Source organism: Mixophyes fleayi, chromosome 1 (genome assembly GCF_038048845.1).
Source record: "Mixophyes fleayi isolate aMixFle1 chromosome 1, aMixFle1.hap1, whole genome shotgun sequence".
NCBI classification, from domain to species: Eukaryota; Metazoa; Chordata; class Amphibia; order Anura; family Limnodynastidae; genus Mixophyes; species Mixophyes fleayi.
In genome coordinates this window covers 270,039,534-270,059,056 of record NC_134402.1, presented here as the reverse complement: position 1 = coordinate 270,059,056, position 19,523 = coordinate 270,039,534, and the positions used below count along the sequence as shown (strand labels likewise).

The window sequence follows — 19,523 nt, the reverse complement described above, 5'->3', positions numbered from 1 at the left end:
TCTTCAATCCGGGATTCTTCCGGAGGATCCTGCAGCGGTACGCCTACTACTGCGAGTGCTGCTGTTGCTGCTGGGAGTCGGTCATCTTCCCAGAGGGGAAGTCGTAAGACCGCTACGTCTTTCACTAAACAATTGACTGTACAACAGTCGTTTGCCATGAGCACGAAGTACGATAGCAGTCATCCTATAGCAAAGCGGATAACTGCATCCTTGACAGCTATGTTGGTGTTAGACGTGCATCCGGTGTCCGCCATCAGTGGAGTGGGATTTAGACGGTTGATGGAGGTATTATGTCCCCGGTACCAAATCCCGTCTAGATTCCACTTCACTAGGCAGGCGATACCCGGGATGTACAGGGAAGTACGAAAAGGTGTCCTCAGTGCTCTGAAAAATGCGGTTGTACCCACTGTCCACTTAACCACGGACATGTGGACAAGTGGTTCAGGGCAAACTAAGGACTATATGACTGTGACAGCCCACTGGGTAGATGCATCGCCTTCCGCAGCAACAGCAGCAGCTGCATCAGTAGCAGCATCTCCGAAATGCCTGCTCGTTCCAAGGCAGGCAACGTTGTGTATCACCGGTTTCAGTAAGAGGCACAATGCTGACAACCTCTTAGAGAAACTGAGGGAAATCATTTCGCAGTGGCTTTCCCCACTTACACTCTCCTGGGTATTTGTGGTGTCGGATAACGCCAGTAACATTGTGCGGGCATTACATATGGGCAATTTCCAGCACGTGCCCACGTGCTGGAAATTTGCCCACACAATAAATTTGGTGGTGCAGCATTACCTGAAAAGTGACAGGGGTGTGCAGGATATGCTTGCGGTGGCCCGCAAAATTGCTGGACACTGCCACTGCCTACCGCAGACTCGAGCAACATCAGAAAAGCCTGAACCTGCCCTGCCATCACCTCAAACAAGAGGTTGTGACGTGCTGGAACTCCACCGTCTATATGCTGCAGAGGATGGAGGAGCAGAAAAAGGCAATTCAAGCCTACACAGCCACCTACGACATAGGCAAAGGAATGGGGATGCGCCTGAGTCAAGCGCAGTGGAGACTGATTTCCGTGTTGTGCAAGGTTCTCCAGCCGTTTGAACTTGCCACACGAGAAGTCAGTTCCGACACTGCCAGCTTGAGTCAGGTGATTCCCCTGATCAGGCTGTTGCAGAAGCAGCTGGAGAAAGTGAGGGAGGAGCTTGTAAACCATTGCGATTCCACAAAGCATGTAGCTCTTGTGGATGAAGCCCTTCGTATGCTTTGCCAGGATCCGAGGGTGGTCATTGTTTTAAAGTCAGAGGAATACATTCTGGCCACCGTGCTCGATCCTCGGTTTAAAGCGTATGTTGTGTCTCTGTTTCTGGCGGACACAAGACTACAGAGGTGCAAAGACCTGCTGGTCAGGAGATTGTCATCTGAAGAGGACCGTGACATGGCAACAGCTCCTCCTTCATTTTCTCCCACACCTGTGGCTGCGAGGAAACAGCTGAGATTTCATAAATGACCCACTGGCGGGGATGCAGAGAACATCTGGTCCGGACTGAAGGACCTGCCAACCATTGCTGACATGTCTACTGTCGCTGGATTGGATGCTGTCACCATTGAAAAAATGGTGGAGGATTACTTTGCTGACACCATCCAAGTAGACATGTCAGACAGTCCTTACTTTTACTGGCAGGAAAAAAAGGCAGTTTGGAAGCCCCTGTACAAACTGGCTCTATTTTACCTGAGTTGTCCCCCCTCCAGTGTGTACGAAAGAGTTTTTAGTGCAGCGGGGAACCTGGTCAGTGAGCGGCGAAGGAGGTTGCTTCCGCAAAATGTTGAGAAGATGATGTTCATAAAAAAGAATTATCAATTCTTCAATCAAGACCAGCAATGGCCTCCAGAGACTACAGAGGGACCGGTGATTGTGGAGTCCAGCGGGGATGAATTGATAATGTGTGAGGATGAGGAAGTACACACTGAAGGGGGCGAGGAATCAGAGGATGAGGATGAGGACAACATCTTGCCTCAGTAGAGCCAGTTTACTTTGTACAGGGAGAGATGAATAGCTTTTTTTGTGTGGGGGCCCAAACAAACCAATCACTTCAGCCACAGTAGTTTGGTAGGCCCTGTCGCTGAAATGATTGGTTTGTTAAAGTGCGCATGTCCTATTTCACCAACATAAGGATGGGTGGGAAGGCCCAAGGACAATTCCATCTTGCACCTCTTTTTTTGGCATTATGTGCTCTTTGGGGCCTAGTTTTTCAAAATGCCATCCTGTCTGTCACTGCAGTGCCACTCCTAGATGGGCCACGTGTTTGTGTCGCCCACTTGTGTCGCTTAGCTTAGACATCCAGCTACCTCGGTGCAACCTTTTGGCCTAAAAACAATATTGTGAGGTGTGAGGTGTTCAGAATAGACTGGAAATGAGTGAAAATGAATGTTATTGAGGTTAATAATATCGTAGGAGTGAAAACAAACAAAAAAACAGGATTTTAGCAGTTTTTATGCTTTTTAAAAAAAAAAATCAAAACCCAAAACCTTGAGGGGGGTGTTTTGGCAAAACCCATTAGAACCCAAAACCTTAAGGTAATCAGAACCCAAAACCCAAAACCCAAAACCCCAAAAGTGGCCGGTGCACATCCCTAATATACACCCAAAGACGATGGCTACATTGCCAATAATTAAAGATGGAGGAGGTAGACAACCAGGTTTCACTGTATAATTTGCAGACAAGTGTTCGTATTAAGGACGGCCTACCAGGGATTAAACAGTTTTTTTTCATAATTTATTAGCTTTAGAATTACCTCACTTATCTAAGAAACTGGTGGAGCACTAAATTAGGTTATTTTAGACCAAAAAAATTGTATTTTTTTCAAAAATAGCGAAACAAAACCAAACAAAACCAAAACCAAAACCAAAACACGCAAGGGCGGTTTTGCAAAACCAAAACCAAAACACGAAGGTAATCCAGATCCAAAACCAAAAACAAAACCAAAACACGGGGGTCAGTGACCATCTCTAATTTACTGCCTAGTCCTTTTACTAAGTAACAATGATAAAGCTATCTGTCACAGCTGTTTATACAGGTATTCACACCACTCATCTTTTTTATATACTTTTTTTCAGGAGCTGACAAAGTTATACGGTTGTGGCACCTGGATGAAGTCGAAAAACCTATGGGCAAATTATATGGTCATTTATACTCAATCATAGAAATTGCAATCAATGAAAGAGATCAGCACCTTATCAGTCTGTCCAGTGCAAGGGTAATTGTTTTCTTTTTGTTGAAATATATAAAATACAAGATATTATACATACCATAGATTTATGAAAATATACATTCCATTATTAACTTGCCCATAATATAATTTAGTTCATTACTACTTGAGAAATTCCATACTTTTATTATTTCATTCTTCATTTTTATATTTAAAGAAAATATATCCTATACTATTATTTCCCCCCAGTTGTCTGAGACTCTTACAGTTATTGGATATCACAGGGTGTCCAGTTTCATAGACGTGATTTGAGATGAATTAGTTGCTCCCTAGTAATCATTATAGACTGCAGATTATTATATTCTATTTTTACAGGATACTAGTCTGATCTTCAGTTGTATATGCGCAAGTATGTACATTTGGGGCTATATTTACTAAGCTGCGGGTTTGAAAAAGTGGGGATGTTGCCTATAGCAACCAATCGGATTCTAGCTATCATTTTGTAGAAGGTACTAAATAAATGAAAGCTAGAATCTGATTGGTTGCTATAGGCAACATCCCCACTTTTTCAAACCCGCAGCTTAGTAAATCTAGCCCTTGGTGTCTGGCAGCATGTTGTTTTTAGTATATCTACTATATTAATGAAATGTAATCCTTTAATCCTCTCAAGATTAAAATGTATTTATAACCTTTTTGAAACTGTTGTAGTAGAATAATGGTTGTACAGTCATGGCCAAAAGTTTTGAGAATGACACAAATATTATTTTTCACGTAAGTCTGCTGCCTCACTTTTATGATGGCAATTTGCATATATTGCAGAATGTCATGAAGAGTAATCAGATAAATTGCAATTATTTTCAAAGTCCCTCTTTGCCATGACAATGAACTTTATCCCAAAAACAACATATCCACTGCATTTCAGCCCTGCCACAAAATGACCAGCTTGCATCAGGTCAGTGATTCTCTCGTTAACACAGGTGAGAGTGTTGACGAGGACAAGGCCGGAGATCACTCTGTCATGCTGATTGAGTTAGAATAACAGACTGGAAGCTTTAAAAGGAGGGTGCTGCTTGAAATCATTGTTCTTTCTCTGTTAACCATGTATATCTGCAAGCAAACAAGTGCAGTCATCTTTACTTTGCACAAAAAAGGCTTCACAGGCAAGGATATTGCTACTAGTAACATTGCAGCTAAAACAACCATTTATCGTATAATCAAGAACTTCAAGGAAAGAGGCTCAATCATTGTGAAGAAGGCTTCAGTGCGCCCAAAAACGTACAGCTAGCGCCAGGACCGTCTCCTTAAGTTGATTCTGCTGCAGGATTGGGGCACCACCAGTGCAGAGCTTGCTCAGGAATGACAGCAGGCAGGTGTAAGTGCATCTGCACACACAGTGAGGAGAAGACTTTTGGAGGATGGCCTGGGGTCAAGAAGGCCAGCAAAGAAGCACTTTTCTCCACGAATAACATCAGGGACAGACTGATATTCTACAAAAGGTACAGGGATTGGACTGCTGGGGACTGGGGTAAAATCATTTTCTCTGATGAATCCCCTTTCAGAACGTTTGGGGCATCTGGAAAAATGTTTGTCCGGAGAAGGAAAGGTGAGCGCTACCATCAGTACTGTGTCATGCCAACAGTAAAGCATCTTGAGACCATTCATATGTGGGGTTGCCTCTCAGCCAAGGGAGTGGGCTCACTTACAATTTTGCCTAGGAACACAGCCATGAATAAAGAATGGTACCAAAACATCTTCCAAGAACTACTTCTCCCAACCATCCAAGAACAGTTTGGTGACGAACATTTCCTTTTCCAGCACGATGGAGCACCTTGTCATAAGGTAAAAGTGATAACTAAGTGGCTCGGGATCAAAACATCGAAATTTTGGGTCCATAACCAAGAAACTCCCCAGACCTTAATCCCATTGAGAACTTGTGGTCAATCCTCAAGAGGTGGGTGGCCAAACAAAAACCCACAAATTCTGACAAACTCCAAGCATTGATTAGGCAAGAATGAGCGGCCATCAGTCAGTATGTGGCCCAGAAGGTGATTGACAACATGCCAGGGCGCATTGCAGAGGTCTTCAAAAAAATGGTCCTCATTGCAAATATTGACTCTTTTCAGAAACTTAATGTAGTTGTCAATAAAACCTTTGACACTTATGAAATGCTTGTAATTTTACTTCAGTATACCATAGTAACATCTGACAAAAAGGTCTAAAAACACCGAAGCAGCAAACTTTGTGAAAACCAATACTTGTGTCATTCTCAAAACATATGGCCATGACTGAACATTTGATCAGTTTAATATGTGATACTATGTTTCATGATTTCATACTTTTTAATTAGAAATACTGTATGTTACTAACAAGACAATCTCCACTTGAATGTAAAACTATTTCATTTCATCAAATTAATCTGTATTTGTATGGTTATACTCCAGGCATTTAGAGTATGGGATATACAGACTCTTGCACTGTTACAAGTCTTCTGTGATACTGAGCAGGGACCTGGTGACAGGCGGTATATAAACTCTATGATATTTGACAACAAGCATCTTAAACTGCTAACTGGTAAGACTACAAATGTATATAAATATATAAGAATACATCATGCAATCTTGTCCCACAAAGTTCATGTTTTTGTGGCAGAACATAGAGTTTTGCATTACCTGTACGTTCTATCATAGTCAACGATATCGATTTTATGTATTCTAATGGACTACTCTGAAGCCAGTAAAATGTGTTAAAGTTGTATTGTTTTCTGCACATGCTTCCTATAATTGAATAGTGAGACATTTGAATATCATGTAGATATAGTTGCTCATTAGTGATAGGCCAGTATGTGCATCCATTTAGGGATGCTCCAACATTGCACACTAGTGAAATAACAGATGCATTTACTAATTCTTCAATGTACAGAAATTAAAATATTGCTGATTTCCAATTACATTAAAAATACATACGTATATTATCACTAGAAAACTAACTATAGATTTGAAATATGTGCCACCCTCAAATACTAGATGATTTCACAGAGCAGTTTATGGTGGCAGAAGACATTGCAGGCAGAACATCACAGCATGGTATATATGGTGCAAGATATGAGAGAACATCACAAGTTTGAGTATGACACCACAGGCAGGAGACATTGCTGTGCTTGTATCTAGCTGATCACGGTATCACAGTATAACATCAATTACAAAAAAATATGAAGAACATGAATGAGAAAGTTTATTTTGGCATAGTGTACTTAAAATATGAAGTAAAAACATACTTAAATAACATCCCTATCTAAATAATAGCTCTCATAAATACCTAAAAGTTTTTTCTTTGGGAGCATTCTTTAAAACTAAAGGGAAAAGATGTATCTGTGGGCATTACCTTTAAATATCATAATCACTGTTGAATGCATTCACCTTTTCTCAGAAGTGGTGCTGAAATCTACAGCTTTGGTCGGTAAAAAACTTTTCATCATGCTTGTTTCCTGTGTGGGCACATATCCCTGGGATGTGAGCTCCTCTTATACTTGTCTGTGTAACCACATTTGAAATGGTCAACACTATAATGAACTCTAAGCCAATCATACTATTAAAATGTGCAGAGGGCTGCACCAACCTGCATCTATTTAGAGCAAGTTGTAAGAGGCCAGTACCAGTTGCAAAAAAAAAGCAACACAGTGGAGCTTATTTATTGGCATTGTATTTAGATTCAAAATTTGCACTAATTTGCAACCACTTGCTTTCATTGTATAATTTGCCCTAGACAGATAAAAGGTAATTGTTGGTTGGCTATTGTAGTTCAGTGCAAATTTTACATGTAAATGTAATGTTAGTAAATGTCCCCTATTGGGTTGTTTTTCTTACATCTTTCTCTGTTCTCTGCAGTATTTTTGGTTCTTTCTGGACCTGCACATGTGTGTGTGTGATGTGTGTCTAAAATATTAATAAACTAGCTGAAGTACATCTTAGCTGATAATTATTTTTTAAATGTTGACAATTACATCCAACTCATTGATAACTTAACAACTTCAGGATTCAAACTCGGACAAATCGAGTCTGAATACTGAAGTTAAGTTATCAATGAGTTGGATGCAATTGTCAACATTTTAAAAATAATAATCAGCTAAGATGTCATCCAAATCCATCCAGTAGAAGGCCCAGAACAGGCTCCATGTGTCAAAGTTCTGCCCAGCATAAACCAATGTGAGCTCCGAACGGGATCCCAACCGCTCCATTAGCCATCCCAAGCCAATTGCCACCCCTCTGTGAAGTTTTCATCCAAATCCATCCAGTGGATATCACACGTTGTGCCCGCCAATTCTGCGGCCGGGTCCCTGCGTACTTGGCCAGACTTGTCCCTTGGTGGTCTCCGGCGTGCAGCACCTTGAGTCCTGGTCGGCGCAACCTTGGAGTCTTTTGAAGCCTTCCATCCATTTTCATTGGTAAAAGTCCCCTAGTTGCCACAGTATTTAATGCACCTTTTTTCATTCATTCAATTGCCAGTTCTTTGTTGTCTTTCACCCTGTGTGGATATATTTTCCTCTGGCTCCCTGCAACTTTGCTGCTACCAGTTGCTACGGTCTGATCCAGCTCCCCTGCTGCCAGCATCCCTGGATCTCAGCATCTACCAGCCACAGACTATTGCACCTTGTATTTCTGTATTATGCTTCCAGGAATTCTCAGGACTCTCGTGTACTCTACTGCTACCAGTTGCTACATTCTGATCTAGCTCCCCTGATGCCAGCATACCTGGACCTCAGCATCTACCAGCCGCATATCATTGTACCCGATATTCCGGTCATTGTGCTCCTAGACCTACCGGTTACATTGTGTATGTCATGAACGCCCAGCCTGTCCCAGATACAGCAATCTGAACAGCTGGCCGTGACTGGCGTCACCTTCGTCACTTAGCAATGAATACACCTTTTCTGCCACCACAAAGGATTTATATGGTGTCCTTATGTTTACCAAAACCACTTATAAATGTTTTACACTTAAATCACAAACACATGTAGCATGAGCCTCCCTGGACTTCGTAAGTTCACAAAAAATCACGGAGAATACACTAGATAAAATTTATTTAACCTGAAAAATGGTTCCAAGGCTTAGTTACAAAAATTAATAACAAAACATTATATTTTGCACAAATAGGTTTCAGAAAATCAAATAGGAAATAAAATCAAAGTCACTACTTACTAGATGAGACCTGGGAGTATATGCATCAGGCTGAGAGTTTTCCAGTGGGTTTGAAAAACCAATCAGATTCTAGATATCATTTATTTAGTACATTCTACAAAATGATAGCTAGAATCTGATTGGTTGCTATAGGCAACATCTCCACTTTTCAAACCCGCTGGAAAACTCTCAGCTCGATACATTTACCCCCTGGTGTGTGAGGGAACACAATTGAGAAGGATTTGATATTTCAGTCTTGATAGACCCCTCATGAAAATGCACACATTATTGTCAAAGTCAGAATATTTTAAACCTTTTTGCCGCATAGCTATCACCCCCCACCTTTGGAGTTTAGCTATCAACAAGGGCAGATTGATCTACTAAATGTCACAGGGCTTTCAAAGGGAGCCATGGATGTCCTGAGATCAGAATATTCACAGGTCCTGATTTCCCACCTTTGCTCGTTCTGCTTGGCCAGATGGTTTACAACTTTGGGGCTTCAAACTCCTCCAAGATCCTATCTCTCTCTGGTCTGGCTATTTCAACAGAGTTAAAACTCATGTCATCTAGCAAAGCACACATTGAAATTACATTACAAGATTACATACAATATACATTGTCATACATGAATTCAACAGAAAATAACAATTAGTCAGTAGATATACTAGATAATCATCACAGTGTATACCTCTGCACTGTCACTCACCGGACTGTGAGTGCTTCTTCCCGGACATTTAGGAACCGTGGCCGTCCTCCATCCTGAGGGACTGCGCATGCGCAGCCCTTTCCATACCTCCAGTGTATGTTCCTTTAACTAAATTGGCAGATCAGGCAACCTCCCTATATTAAGCACCTGTGGTCAACACCACGTTGCCTGATCTTGGAGTCTCATTCCCCATGAGTCTCTGAAGGTGTTCCTGTGTTTCCTCGTTTATTCAGCCCAGCTGATCCCTGTGGTTTCCAAACCACTTCTACCTCTGTGGTTTCCAAACCACTTCTACTATTGTGGTTCCCATACCACTTCTACCATCTACTGTATCATCGTGACTGTGAGCTGATTCCTATCCGCTGCCTCCGTGCACTACAGTCTTCTAACCACTTCAACTCTACCATGTATCATTGGGACTGTTAGCTGATGCCTATCCGCTGCCTCCGTGCACTACAGTCTTTCATTCACATCCACTCACCTGTTCATGATTGTGACTGCCAGCTGATTCCTATCCGCTGCCTCCGTGCACTACAGGCTTCAACCTGCAACTCGTCTGTGTTTCATCATCGTGACTGTTTGGCTGATTCCTATCCGCTGCCTCCATGCACTACAGTCTTCAACTTGCAACTCGTCTGTGTTTCATCATCGTGACTGTTTGGCTGATTCCTATCCGCTGCCTCCGTGCACTACAGTCTTCAACCTGCAACTCGTCTGTGTTTCATCATCGTGACTGCTAGCTGATTCCTATCCGCTGCCTCCGTGCACTACAGTCTTCAACCTGCAACCCGTCTGTGTTTCATCGTGACTGTTTGGCTGATTCCTATCCGCTGCCCCTGTGCGCTTCAGTCTTCAGCCCTTGTCAACTCTCCCGTGTTTCCTTGAGTCTGCTGCCACTATTGCTACCCGCTACTCTCCGTGACCAACTGTTCCAGTTCAACTCTGCTCCGGTGTCCCATCGTTACTGCACCTACTGGTTGCTATTGGCTACCTCCGTGTTCCCGCAGAGACCCGCTGCTGTTACTTCTCAGCGCTACTCATCCATCTACTACTGATCCGCTCTCCACACCTTCCTGTGTTCCCTGCTGGTCTACCTACCTGTGCGCTGCACCTGCTAGACCACCGCTTCACCCATCCAGGGACTTTGGATCCTGCCGGCCTCCTGCCCTTCAGGTATCTCTGCACTCCTGTCTGACTGCCTTCTCCTGAACCACGGTATGCATACTTCCCATTGACTGTGCTGTGTATTGCATACCTTGCTGGACTGTGTTGGTTCTCCTCTGGAGTGTACTATCCGCTGAGTCTATTGCCATCATTGACTGTGTTGGTTCTCCTCTGGAGTGTACTATCTGCTGACTCTATTGCCATCATTGACTGTGTTATCTCATGCTGGATTACTTCAAGAGACTTTCTATATTGGCAGTGTTGTTCAGTCATTTATACATTTATATTGTGCATATTACTGTGGATCAAAGTCAAGGTGCCCGTGTATATATGGTGTTGCAGTCTCTCCCCGTGCACCTCCTCACATATATATTCAGTGGTACAACTTGCTAGTGGCAGACCACTGACTCCTGTTTACAGTTTCACCCGTTCCAGTATCCTCTCACATAGCAGTGGTACAACTTGCTAACGCAGACCACTGACTCCCCGGATACCTCCACTTGGATTCCATTCCTTCACTCAGACAGCGGTACAACTTGCTATCCGCAGACCGCTGACTCTCATCACCTCCTCGTTTCTGTTGGACATTCCTCCTCACTATAGCAGTGGTACAACTTGCTACCGCAGACCACTGACTACCTTCACGTGTCCTTTGTCCATACAGTTCCTCGTGTATTACTACTTCCATATTGCCAGTGCTGCTAGTCATAGACTTTCCTGAGCATCTCATCATCTGCTATTTCCTGTTCCGTGATCACCCTGCTACCAGAGTACCATATTACCACCTATACTGCTCTGGTAAGCCTATCACCTGGTGATCCCTGGGTAAAGACTCCTAGTGCCCGTGACATGCACACTACTTATCCTCTCCTCTGTTGTTTCTCCACTGGGTTTCACTTAGCTCCTACTCAGAGAACCACGACCTGCGGCACGAAAGCAGCCAATCCCCTTGCAGGAGTCACTGGTGAATACCTTACACTCTGCGCCTCCCAGTAAACCAATAAAAGTATCCGCTGACCATAAAATTGTGACAGTGGAAGGCCCAGAATAGGCCCCCCGGGTCAAAGGTCTTCCCAGCGTACACCAACGGGAGGTCTGACTGGAACCCAAAACACTCCATTAGGCCTTCCAGACCATTTGCCACCCCTCTGTGAAGTTTTCATCTAAATCCATCCAGTGGAAGGCCCAGAACAGGCTCCCTGGGTCAAAGTTCTGCCCACTGTACAACAACTGGAAGTCTGACTGGGACCCCAACCACTTCATTTGGCATCCCAGACAATTTGCCTCCCATCTGTGAAGTTTTCATTCAAATCCATCCAGTGGTAGGGCCAAAACAGGCTCCTTGGGTCAAACTTCTGCCCAGTGTACACCAACGGGAGGTCTGACCAGGACCTCAATCCCCTAGTATGTCTTCTGAGATCCAATGTTACCACTCTGTGAAGTTTTCATCCAAATCCATCCAGTAGAAGGGCCAAAACAGGCTCCCCGGTTCAAAGTTCTGCCCAACGTACAGCAACGGAAGGTCCCACCGGGACCCTAACCCCCCTAAAACCTGGTCAGGATCCAACTGGACCACCTTGCATTGGTTTCATCCAAATCAGTGCAGGGATGTCCAAAAGCATAACCAGGCAGACAAACAAACAAACAGACCAATGATTTTTATATATAAGATATTCACCACGTAGCTGTAATAAGTATAATTTTTAGTGCTGTTTATTGCTGTGATAAAAAAAAAAAATCATGTACCGCCTGCATTTATCAAAACTTGTTTGCAGAGGCAGCTGAGCATTGCACAGCTGCCCTGCAGAGCTGGATTTAGACCTCATAGGGCCCTAGGCAAGATACTGGTTTGGGCCCCCAAATGCCTGCCCCCCCCCCCAGTGAAACAATCCATAGCAATGCATCTTTTTTATTATTTTTTTTAAAGCATAGATTAACTGTTAATACCTACTAGAGAAGATAGTACAGACAATGATATAGCACTAAATATTAACTTTTAATTAAATCCTTACATAAAACAGAGCACAAATAATGTTATACATAGCTTTAATTAATTACATTTAAATAATAGGAGTTTTTTCAATAATCTGTTACAATGATTACTTTTCATTACTCACGTTTGCTGATGAAAAGAAAGGTTATTTCACTCCCTGACGGTTGGTATTATTGGCCCAACTCTGCACAGTCTACCTCGATCCTCCGTATGATGTCACTTCATTCCCTGCACACCCAGTCCAAGCACACTGAGCCTGCGCAAGCTCTCACAGCTCCCTCCTACAAAAAATGTATTTTGCCAAATAAGTTGAAGTACAGAAGAGAAAAACATATCCCCAACACATCACTTTTGCTCCTCCTTCACACTGTTTCCCCTTTAGTACACTGTACTCCCTTCATCATCACACTGTGCCCTCCATCATGCTTTTGCCCTTTTATCATCACACTGTGCACCCTTCATCATCACACTGTGCACCCTTCACCATCACACTGTGCAACCTTCACCATCACACTGTGCACCCTTCATCATCACACTGTGCACCCTTCACCATCACACTGTGCACCCTTCACCATCACACTGTGCACCCTTCACCATCACACTGTGCACCCTTCATCATCACACTGTGCACCCTTCATCATCACACTGTGCACCCTTCATCATCACACTGTGCACCCTTCACATCACACTGTGCACCCTTCATCATCACACTGTGCACCCTTCACCATCACACTGTGCTCCCTTCACCATCACACTGTGCACCCTTCATCATCACACTGTGCACCCTTCACCATCACACTGTGCACCCTTCACCATCACACTGTGCACCCTTCACCATCACACTGTGCACCCTTCATCATCACACTGTGCACCCTTCATCATCACACTGTGCACCCTTCATCATCACACTGTGCACCCTTCATCATCACACTGTGCACCCTTCATCATCACACTGTGCACCCTTCACCATCACACTGTGCACCCTTCACCATCACACTGTGCACCCTTCATCATCACACTGTGCCTTCCATATTTTTTCTCCCCTTGTTTATTTCACCTCACACTGCCTGTTCCACATTTCTGTCATCATGCCCCTCTGCTACTAATTATTGCCATCATGCCCCTCTGCTCCATATTCTATTATTATGCCCCTCATGCCCCCCTGCTCCATATTTCTATTATTATGCCCCTCTGCTCCATATTTCTATTATTATGCCCCTCTGCTCCATATTCTATTATTAAGCCCCTCATGCCCCACATTTCTGTCATCATGCCCCCTCCCTTAATGCCTGTTCCAAATTCCTCTTTCATGGGCCCTCCGTTAGTTAACTTACCTTTTAATTTCCTTTTCCTTTCTCTGTTCTGTTCTCTTCTTGTTTACTTCTTTTTTTCTATGGCGTGCTGCCACTGCTCCTCCTCTCGGCTCCGGCAGTGCTCCTCTCCTTCTCTGCCACTGAAAATGACGTCGGGCATGATGACGTCATCAAGAGACTGCCAGGTCCCGACGGTCAGCTGACTTTTTTTTTTTTCTTCTTTTTTTTTTTTCTTAAATCCTTTATTAGCGTTATGCTGGCGGGTGGAGGGGAGCGCCTCTCTGCCTTGCCTTCCCCGTTCACCGACAGCTCTGGCAGGGCCCTCAGGGTACCGCTGGGCCCTAGGCAGTTGCCTAGGTTGCCTAGCGGTAACTCTGGCCCTGCTGCTCTGGCAATACCAACCTGGAATGATGATATTTAATTTACTGCTTCACTTTGCCATGGCTCTGCATATGCGTGAGCTTTGCTTTTAGTTCCACTTGGTAAAAAATAAAGTCTTAAAAAACAAACATAGACACGTAAACAACATTATATATAGCACAAAAGTTTTTATATTATTCTATTTATTTTAATATTTAAATACATATTATTTAAATTGCACTGCGCTAAAAAAATGCAATAATGAGCACTATCAGTTGCAAAACACCATTTTCACAGGCAATAGGGTTTTGTCACCCTTTGATAAATATAGAGAGAATATATATAATCAAACACAGTTTCTACACCCAGCTAGTTCTGCAGAAATTAGCCTTCACATATTTTGTTTTCCAGGTTCATGTGTGTTAGATGTGTGGCCTCTAACACGAATGTTTCAAGCGACAAAACAGATTCCACGGTCCCACGATCTGCCAATAAATGCCCTTGTCTATAACCAGGTATTTCACCAGGTTCTCAGCATCTGTTCAGGATCAGTTTTAAAGGTAAATCTAATTTAAAAATGTTTAATAGACTATAAAGTACCTAAATCACCTATTTAATATGTCTTATATTATCATTTCCTAGGTAATGAAAAGAATCATGCTTATTTTTTTATATTTCCTATATCATTTAAAATGTATCAAGGAGATCACTGAATATAGTATGGGCATATTATTATCATTATATATAAATTTCAAGGATCTAAAAAAAACTGGTGTTTAATCTCAACTTCCAATGATTCAGTTCTAAAATGTAACTTTGCTTAGGGACATATTATTATGGGAATATGTCCCTGAGGAAAGTAATATTCTATGACTGAAATGTTGGAATGTATATACTGTATACAGGGCCGGATTAACCCGAGGTCTAACTGGGCTATAGCCCAGGGGCCTCGGGCATCCAGGGGGCCCTTGACAGAGCTCAGCAGCATTATTGATCAATGCTGCTGAGCCTGTCACTGTTGTCCTTCGGCGGAGCTCAGTAATCTCCATACTGAGAAGATCTCGTGAGAGTGTCATGGGATCTCCTCAGTATGGAGCTTACAGTGTGCCGCCGAAGGACAACAGTGACAGGAGAAGGTAAGCGCTTGTGGGGGGGCCCGCCGGCGGTTAACAGAGGGGGGCCTCACAGGGGGTGACAGGCGGCTAACCGGGGGGCTTCACTGGGGAATAGGGGCCCCCTTAGCCCAGGAGCCTCCATTCCCTTACTCTGGCCCTGACTGTATATAAGGTATGCCAACACTGTTTCTACAGCATTATATGTAACTGGACCATGTTTCTGATGTTAGATTGGTAGATGATAGATCACAAATCAAAATTTTTATTTTTTTAGCGTAGATCACAGAGTTCAGTCTGGCCAACCCTGGATAAGGGGTGAGGAGAGACCTGAAACTGCGAGCCAGCAAACTGCTTTGGTTGATTATCATGTCCTTCACTGGGAAATTTTTATTTGCATCAAGTTTCTTTCAACGTACAATACCCTTTTCCTCTGGTGAATGGCCTTCATAAATATGACTGTAACCCATACTTGCCAACTTTCACGATGTAGCGTCAGGAAGATCTCAGAGTAGAAGTGTGCTGGGCCATGTGGATAGAATTCATTGCAAATCGTCAAGTCGCCAGCCCACCCACTTCACTAGGGAAGTGGGCAGAATCCGAGAGGGTGTCTGCTCTTCCGGGAAAGCTTACTGAATTCCTTAGTTCTATAACATGAATAATTTACATATTCATCCCTTAATATTTACATTAGTGCATAGAAATATAGGGTTAGAGTCTGTATGTTCCATTACAAAATTTAATAACATAGCTTGAAGATATTTTTAAACCACCAAAATAAAATGATAACTTTACAGAATTACATGTTTATTTAAATTTCTTGTAGGTGTGGGAAATGGAGACAGGCTGTCAAGTGTACGAAATAATGGATGCTCATGGACCAAGTATTGAAGTGACTGCGGCTGCTGTTGATAAAAATGGATTTTATTTTGCTACAGGAGCATATAATGGTTTGCATACTTTGTACTAATGTCATAGCTAATGATAAACCATTTTTATCTTTATCTTGGTTGTTTATATCAAAAGGATTTGTGAATATGATATATCTTCATTTAAATAATATATAGCACATGGCATTATTAACACCCTGATAATCAGCAGCAGATTTTTTTTGTTATTTGTGTGATAATGGTTGGGTGTTATTGGCCAGTAATGCCCTGCTCTTCAGTGATTATTAGTATTATAGGTTATTATTATTAATAAACCGTGACCCCAATAAAACTTACCATACCCCCTGCACTCAACACTGCTGTTGGCACACTGACTCCATGAGGATCCGGTCCAGAATTCCTCCTCCTATGCAAGGACAGTCCAAATCTATAAGGAAGGGAGAGCCTTGGAAAAAGTCACGGTTCAACAAGTCTCCCCAGGGGCTCCCACCTCTTCATGAACATAGTTGCAAAGAGCAGGCAGGTCTATTTAGTACCAATTCCTTTCCCCTCATCTCCTTCTCCAGGAGGATGTGTCTAGACTGCTGCTCTTGGTGGCTACAGCGTTCCTAGCTTGGCCAAGCCTGACATGGTCAGGTGGGTAACATAGGGTAGACTCCAAAGTTCCTATTGAGTGCCTCTAACTGGGCAGTGTTACATGGTATCACATATTGCGTTTATATAACCTTGGTGGGGCACACATCGCTGATGTGAGTTATACTGAACCTAGCTCATTCACAGAGGCTGTTTTTGTGGCATCACGCTTTGAACTTGGTGACTACAACATTTCCAAGCATCACTAGTAGAATAATATCCAGAAATCAATCAGCTTTGAAAGCTACATTCAACAACAGTCAGTTAGCCTATAATATACATTATATTTGAGTAGTCATGTCCAAGAGGCTAGTTCAATTGATCCATGAGCAACTAAACCAGAAATGTTAAATTTGTATACATGTAGAATAGGGTTAAATTACTTTTAACTTTTTACTGCACATTTGTTAATAAAATGCAATTTGATTGACTTTGGGCAGTGTTTTGTGCCGTGTTCATAAGTCAGACATTTTATTAGTCTGTCTTATGAATATAATAATAGTCTTTCTGTAAACACTGTAATTTTAAAAATAATTCCTTATGAGTATGGATGATATTATAAGCAAAATCATAAACTATAACTTGTTGGTAACCTGACATTTTAAAATGTACCTATTTTTCCTCAAATAGGCTCACTAAAAATATGGAATTTTGCAAATGGCTATGAAATAAATGCCTTGCCTCCCAAGAATGGATGTAAATATGAAGAACAAGGCTTCTGTCAGCTTAGCTATTTGAGGACATTTGATGGTCAACACATAATTTTTGCTTTGGACATGAGCGGGAAAATTAAAGCGATTCAGGTTTCAAACATTGTTTTTTTTCTTAAATTTTAGCCTTCATATGACTGAATGACACATGTACTGTATATGAAACACTTGTATTTTCGCAAGGCGCAAAATTAATTTGCAAACTCAGTATCAATCCTGTGATTGTTCCCCGATACACTATATGGACAGACGACTTCACTTTTGTGGAAAAGATATGTTTTGTTATGTTATACAATGGTGGTACATTTCACAGCAGTACATTTGTTCATTGTGAATAATTTAATAATTAGTCTCATCCCTACACATTGATGGAGTCAAATAAAATCAATACAGTCATTTACAGATTGGGAATACTAGTTGAAGACACATGGAACGAGACATTTCAATGTCTCTACCTCCAGTTCTGACATCATCTTTTTGGTTTTGTGAGTTAGTGTAATATTTTTTTATTTATGAAGATATTAAGTGCAAAGCATGATTTAGTATAACAGCATAATATATAAATTCATATTATAATATATCATATGCCAAGACCAATACATTGTATTTAAAACTTTAAACTGGAATACCTATTGTAAGAAGATGTACGTACACCATATTTATTTTACTATAGAGGGAATACTTAGGTCCATTTAGCCCACTTCGCCATAACTGGTAACAACTTATTAATTTCCTTCATATTAGTGGAAACACACTTTCATGATCATCTTTCCTGTCTCATTTTGTTATAATAGATGAATTAAAAAAGACTATATTTTATAGTATAGTTTAGTATGAAAATATTGTTTTCAATTTTGCACAAAATATAAATGCATGGTTCCATTGTCTACGCAAACAGCTAGTGGAAACAATGAACTGTTTTTATTGTTTATTAAAGCAGCACCATTACCTGCAGCTTATTAGAACTGCCCTTTCTCCAACGGCTGCTCCACGCAGCAACTTTTCTGGGGCTCTGTGGTTACTGTCTCAGGCCTGATTATAAATCATGGCTGTGTGACACTGCTGAGGGGAGTGTGAACGGGACGACCAATAAGAACCTGCTATCATTATCATTGCGGATTCTGGTTGGTCCCTCCGCTTAAACTCCACTACCGCAGTCATTTTAAAGTAGTGAATGAAAATGTTCACCACTTTAGGGGCTAATGGAGCTTCAAACCAGGAACACCAACATCAGTCCACGGTTGTGATGTTATTCAGAAGGTTCTCACAAGTTATTACAGGACAACTCATTCACTGATAAAGTGGTCAACCATTTGACCAAGTTTTTGCTGCTTGCCTGCTAAGGTCAAGTTGAACCCTATATAGCAAAGCTATATGGCCCTCTAGTTCTAACAACCTGGAGAAAAATGGATAGATGCAGAATTTTTATTTAATCATATGTATCTTAAGCCGACTCTGGCCCGCCCTAAATCAGAAAACAAGAACACCACAACCCTGTAGCCCTAAAAAGGGCAACAAATATGTTTTTAAAATTCACATTTCCATTGACTTACATGTGAATCATAACATTTTCCAAGATCATGGCTACAACTACATGTTACTAAGTTGTTTGTTTTATTGTTAGAAAAATATCCACATTGTAAAAATATAGTTTTGAAGTTGCTGTGTAGAGTTCAGTTGTATTTAACAATAGTAAATAAAAACGTATACATCCCTCAGGTTACTTGTTTAGTAATATAGTATATAGTCAGATTTGTATATAGTTACTTATTTGAATTAACGGGTAAAACAGAATTAGCAATGTTATTTATTTTGAAGGGCAAAGATGATCGTGAACTCCATGTGACAATGGAATTTTGTGAAGATATTGGTGTATGGTTTAGAACATTAAACTCAGAAAAGAACAGGTCACTTTTTCCAACTGCTGATATTTTGGTTGATCTGAAACGTAAAGGAGTTAGCGAGCAGCAGGTATGAACAACATTCTAATATTCTGGCAGATGTTTGATCTAAACACATAAAGTAAAATAAGCAAGCTTCTAAACTGACCTCATATTACTATGCCTGACTAACCTGCTTTACCCACCCCAATCTGATTTACATGTCATGTAACAGGCTCCCTCATATATTTTTCAATTTTTTTCCTTTAGACTGTAAGTACCTTTGAGCAAAGTTCTCTTCATTTGTCTTTCATGTTGTGTAAATGTTCAATTATGGAAATTTTGAAATACCCTGTATGTACTACTGGCTTTGTAGAGCCCAATG

At 41.7% G+C, this 19,523-nt stretch overlaps 1 protein-coding gene across 1 annotated transcript in view; it reads left to right on the top strand.

The window, feature by feature from the left end:
- WDR64 (WD repeat domain 64) overlaps positions 1-19,523 on the top strand; it is a 77,970-nt gene that overhangs the window by 25,491 nt on the left and 32,956 nt on the right. Inside the window, exons 10-15 of the mRNA XM_075204794.1 lie at positions 3,112-3,251; positions 5,645-5,774; positions 14,325-14,473; positions 15,852-15,975; positions 17,179-17,351; positions 19,077-19,229. Coding sequence (XP_075060895.1) covers positions 3,112-3,251; positions 5,645-5,774; positions 14,325-14,473; positions 15,852-15,975; positions 17,179-17,351; positions 19,077-19,229 — 869 coding nt within the window. The remainder of the gene's footprint in view (positions 1-3,111; positions 3,252-5,644; positions 5,775-14,324; positions 14,474-15,851; positions 15,976-17,178; positions 17,352-19,076; positions 19,230-19,523) is intronic.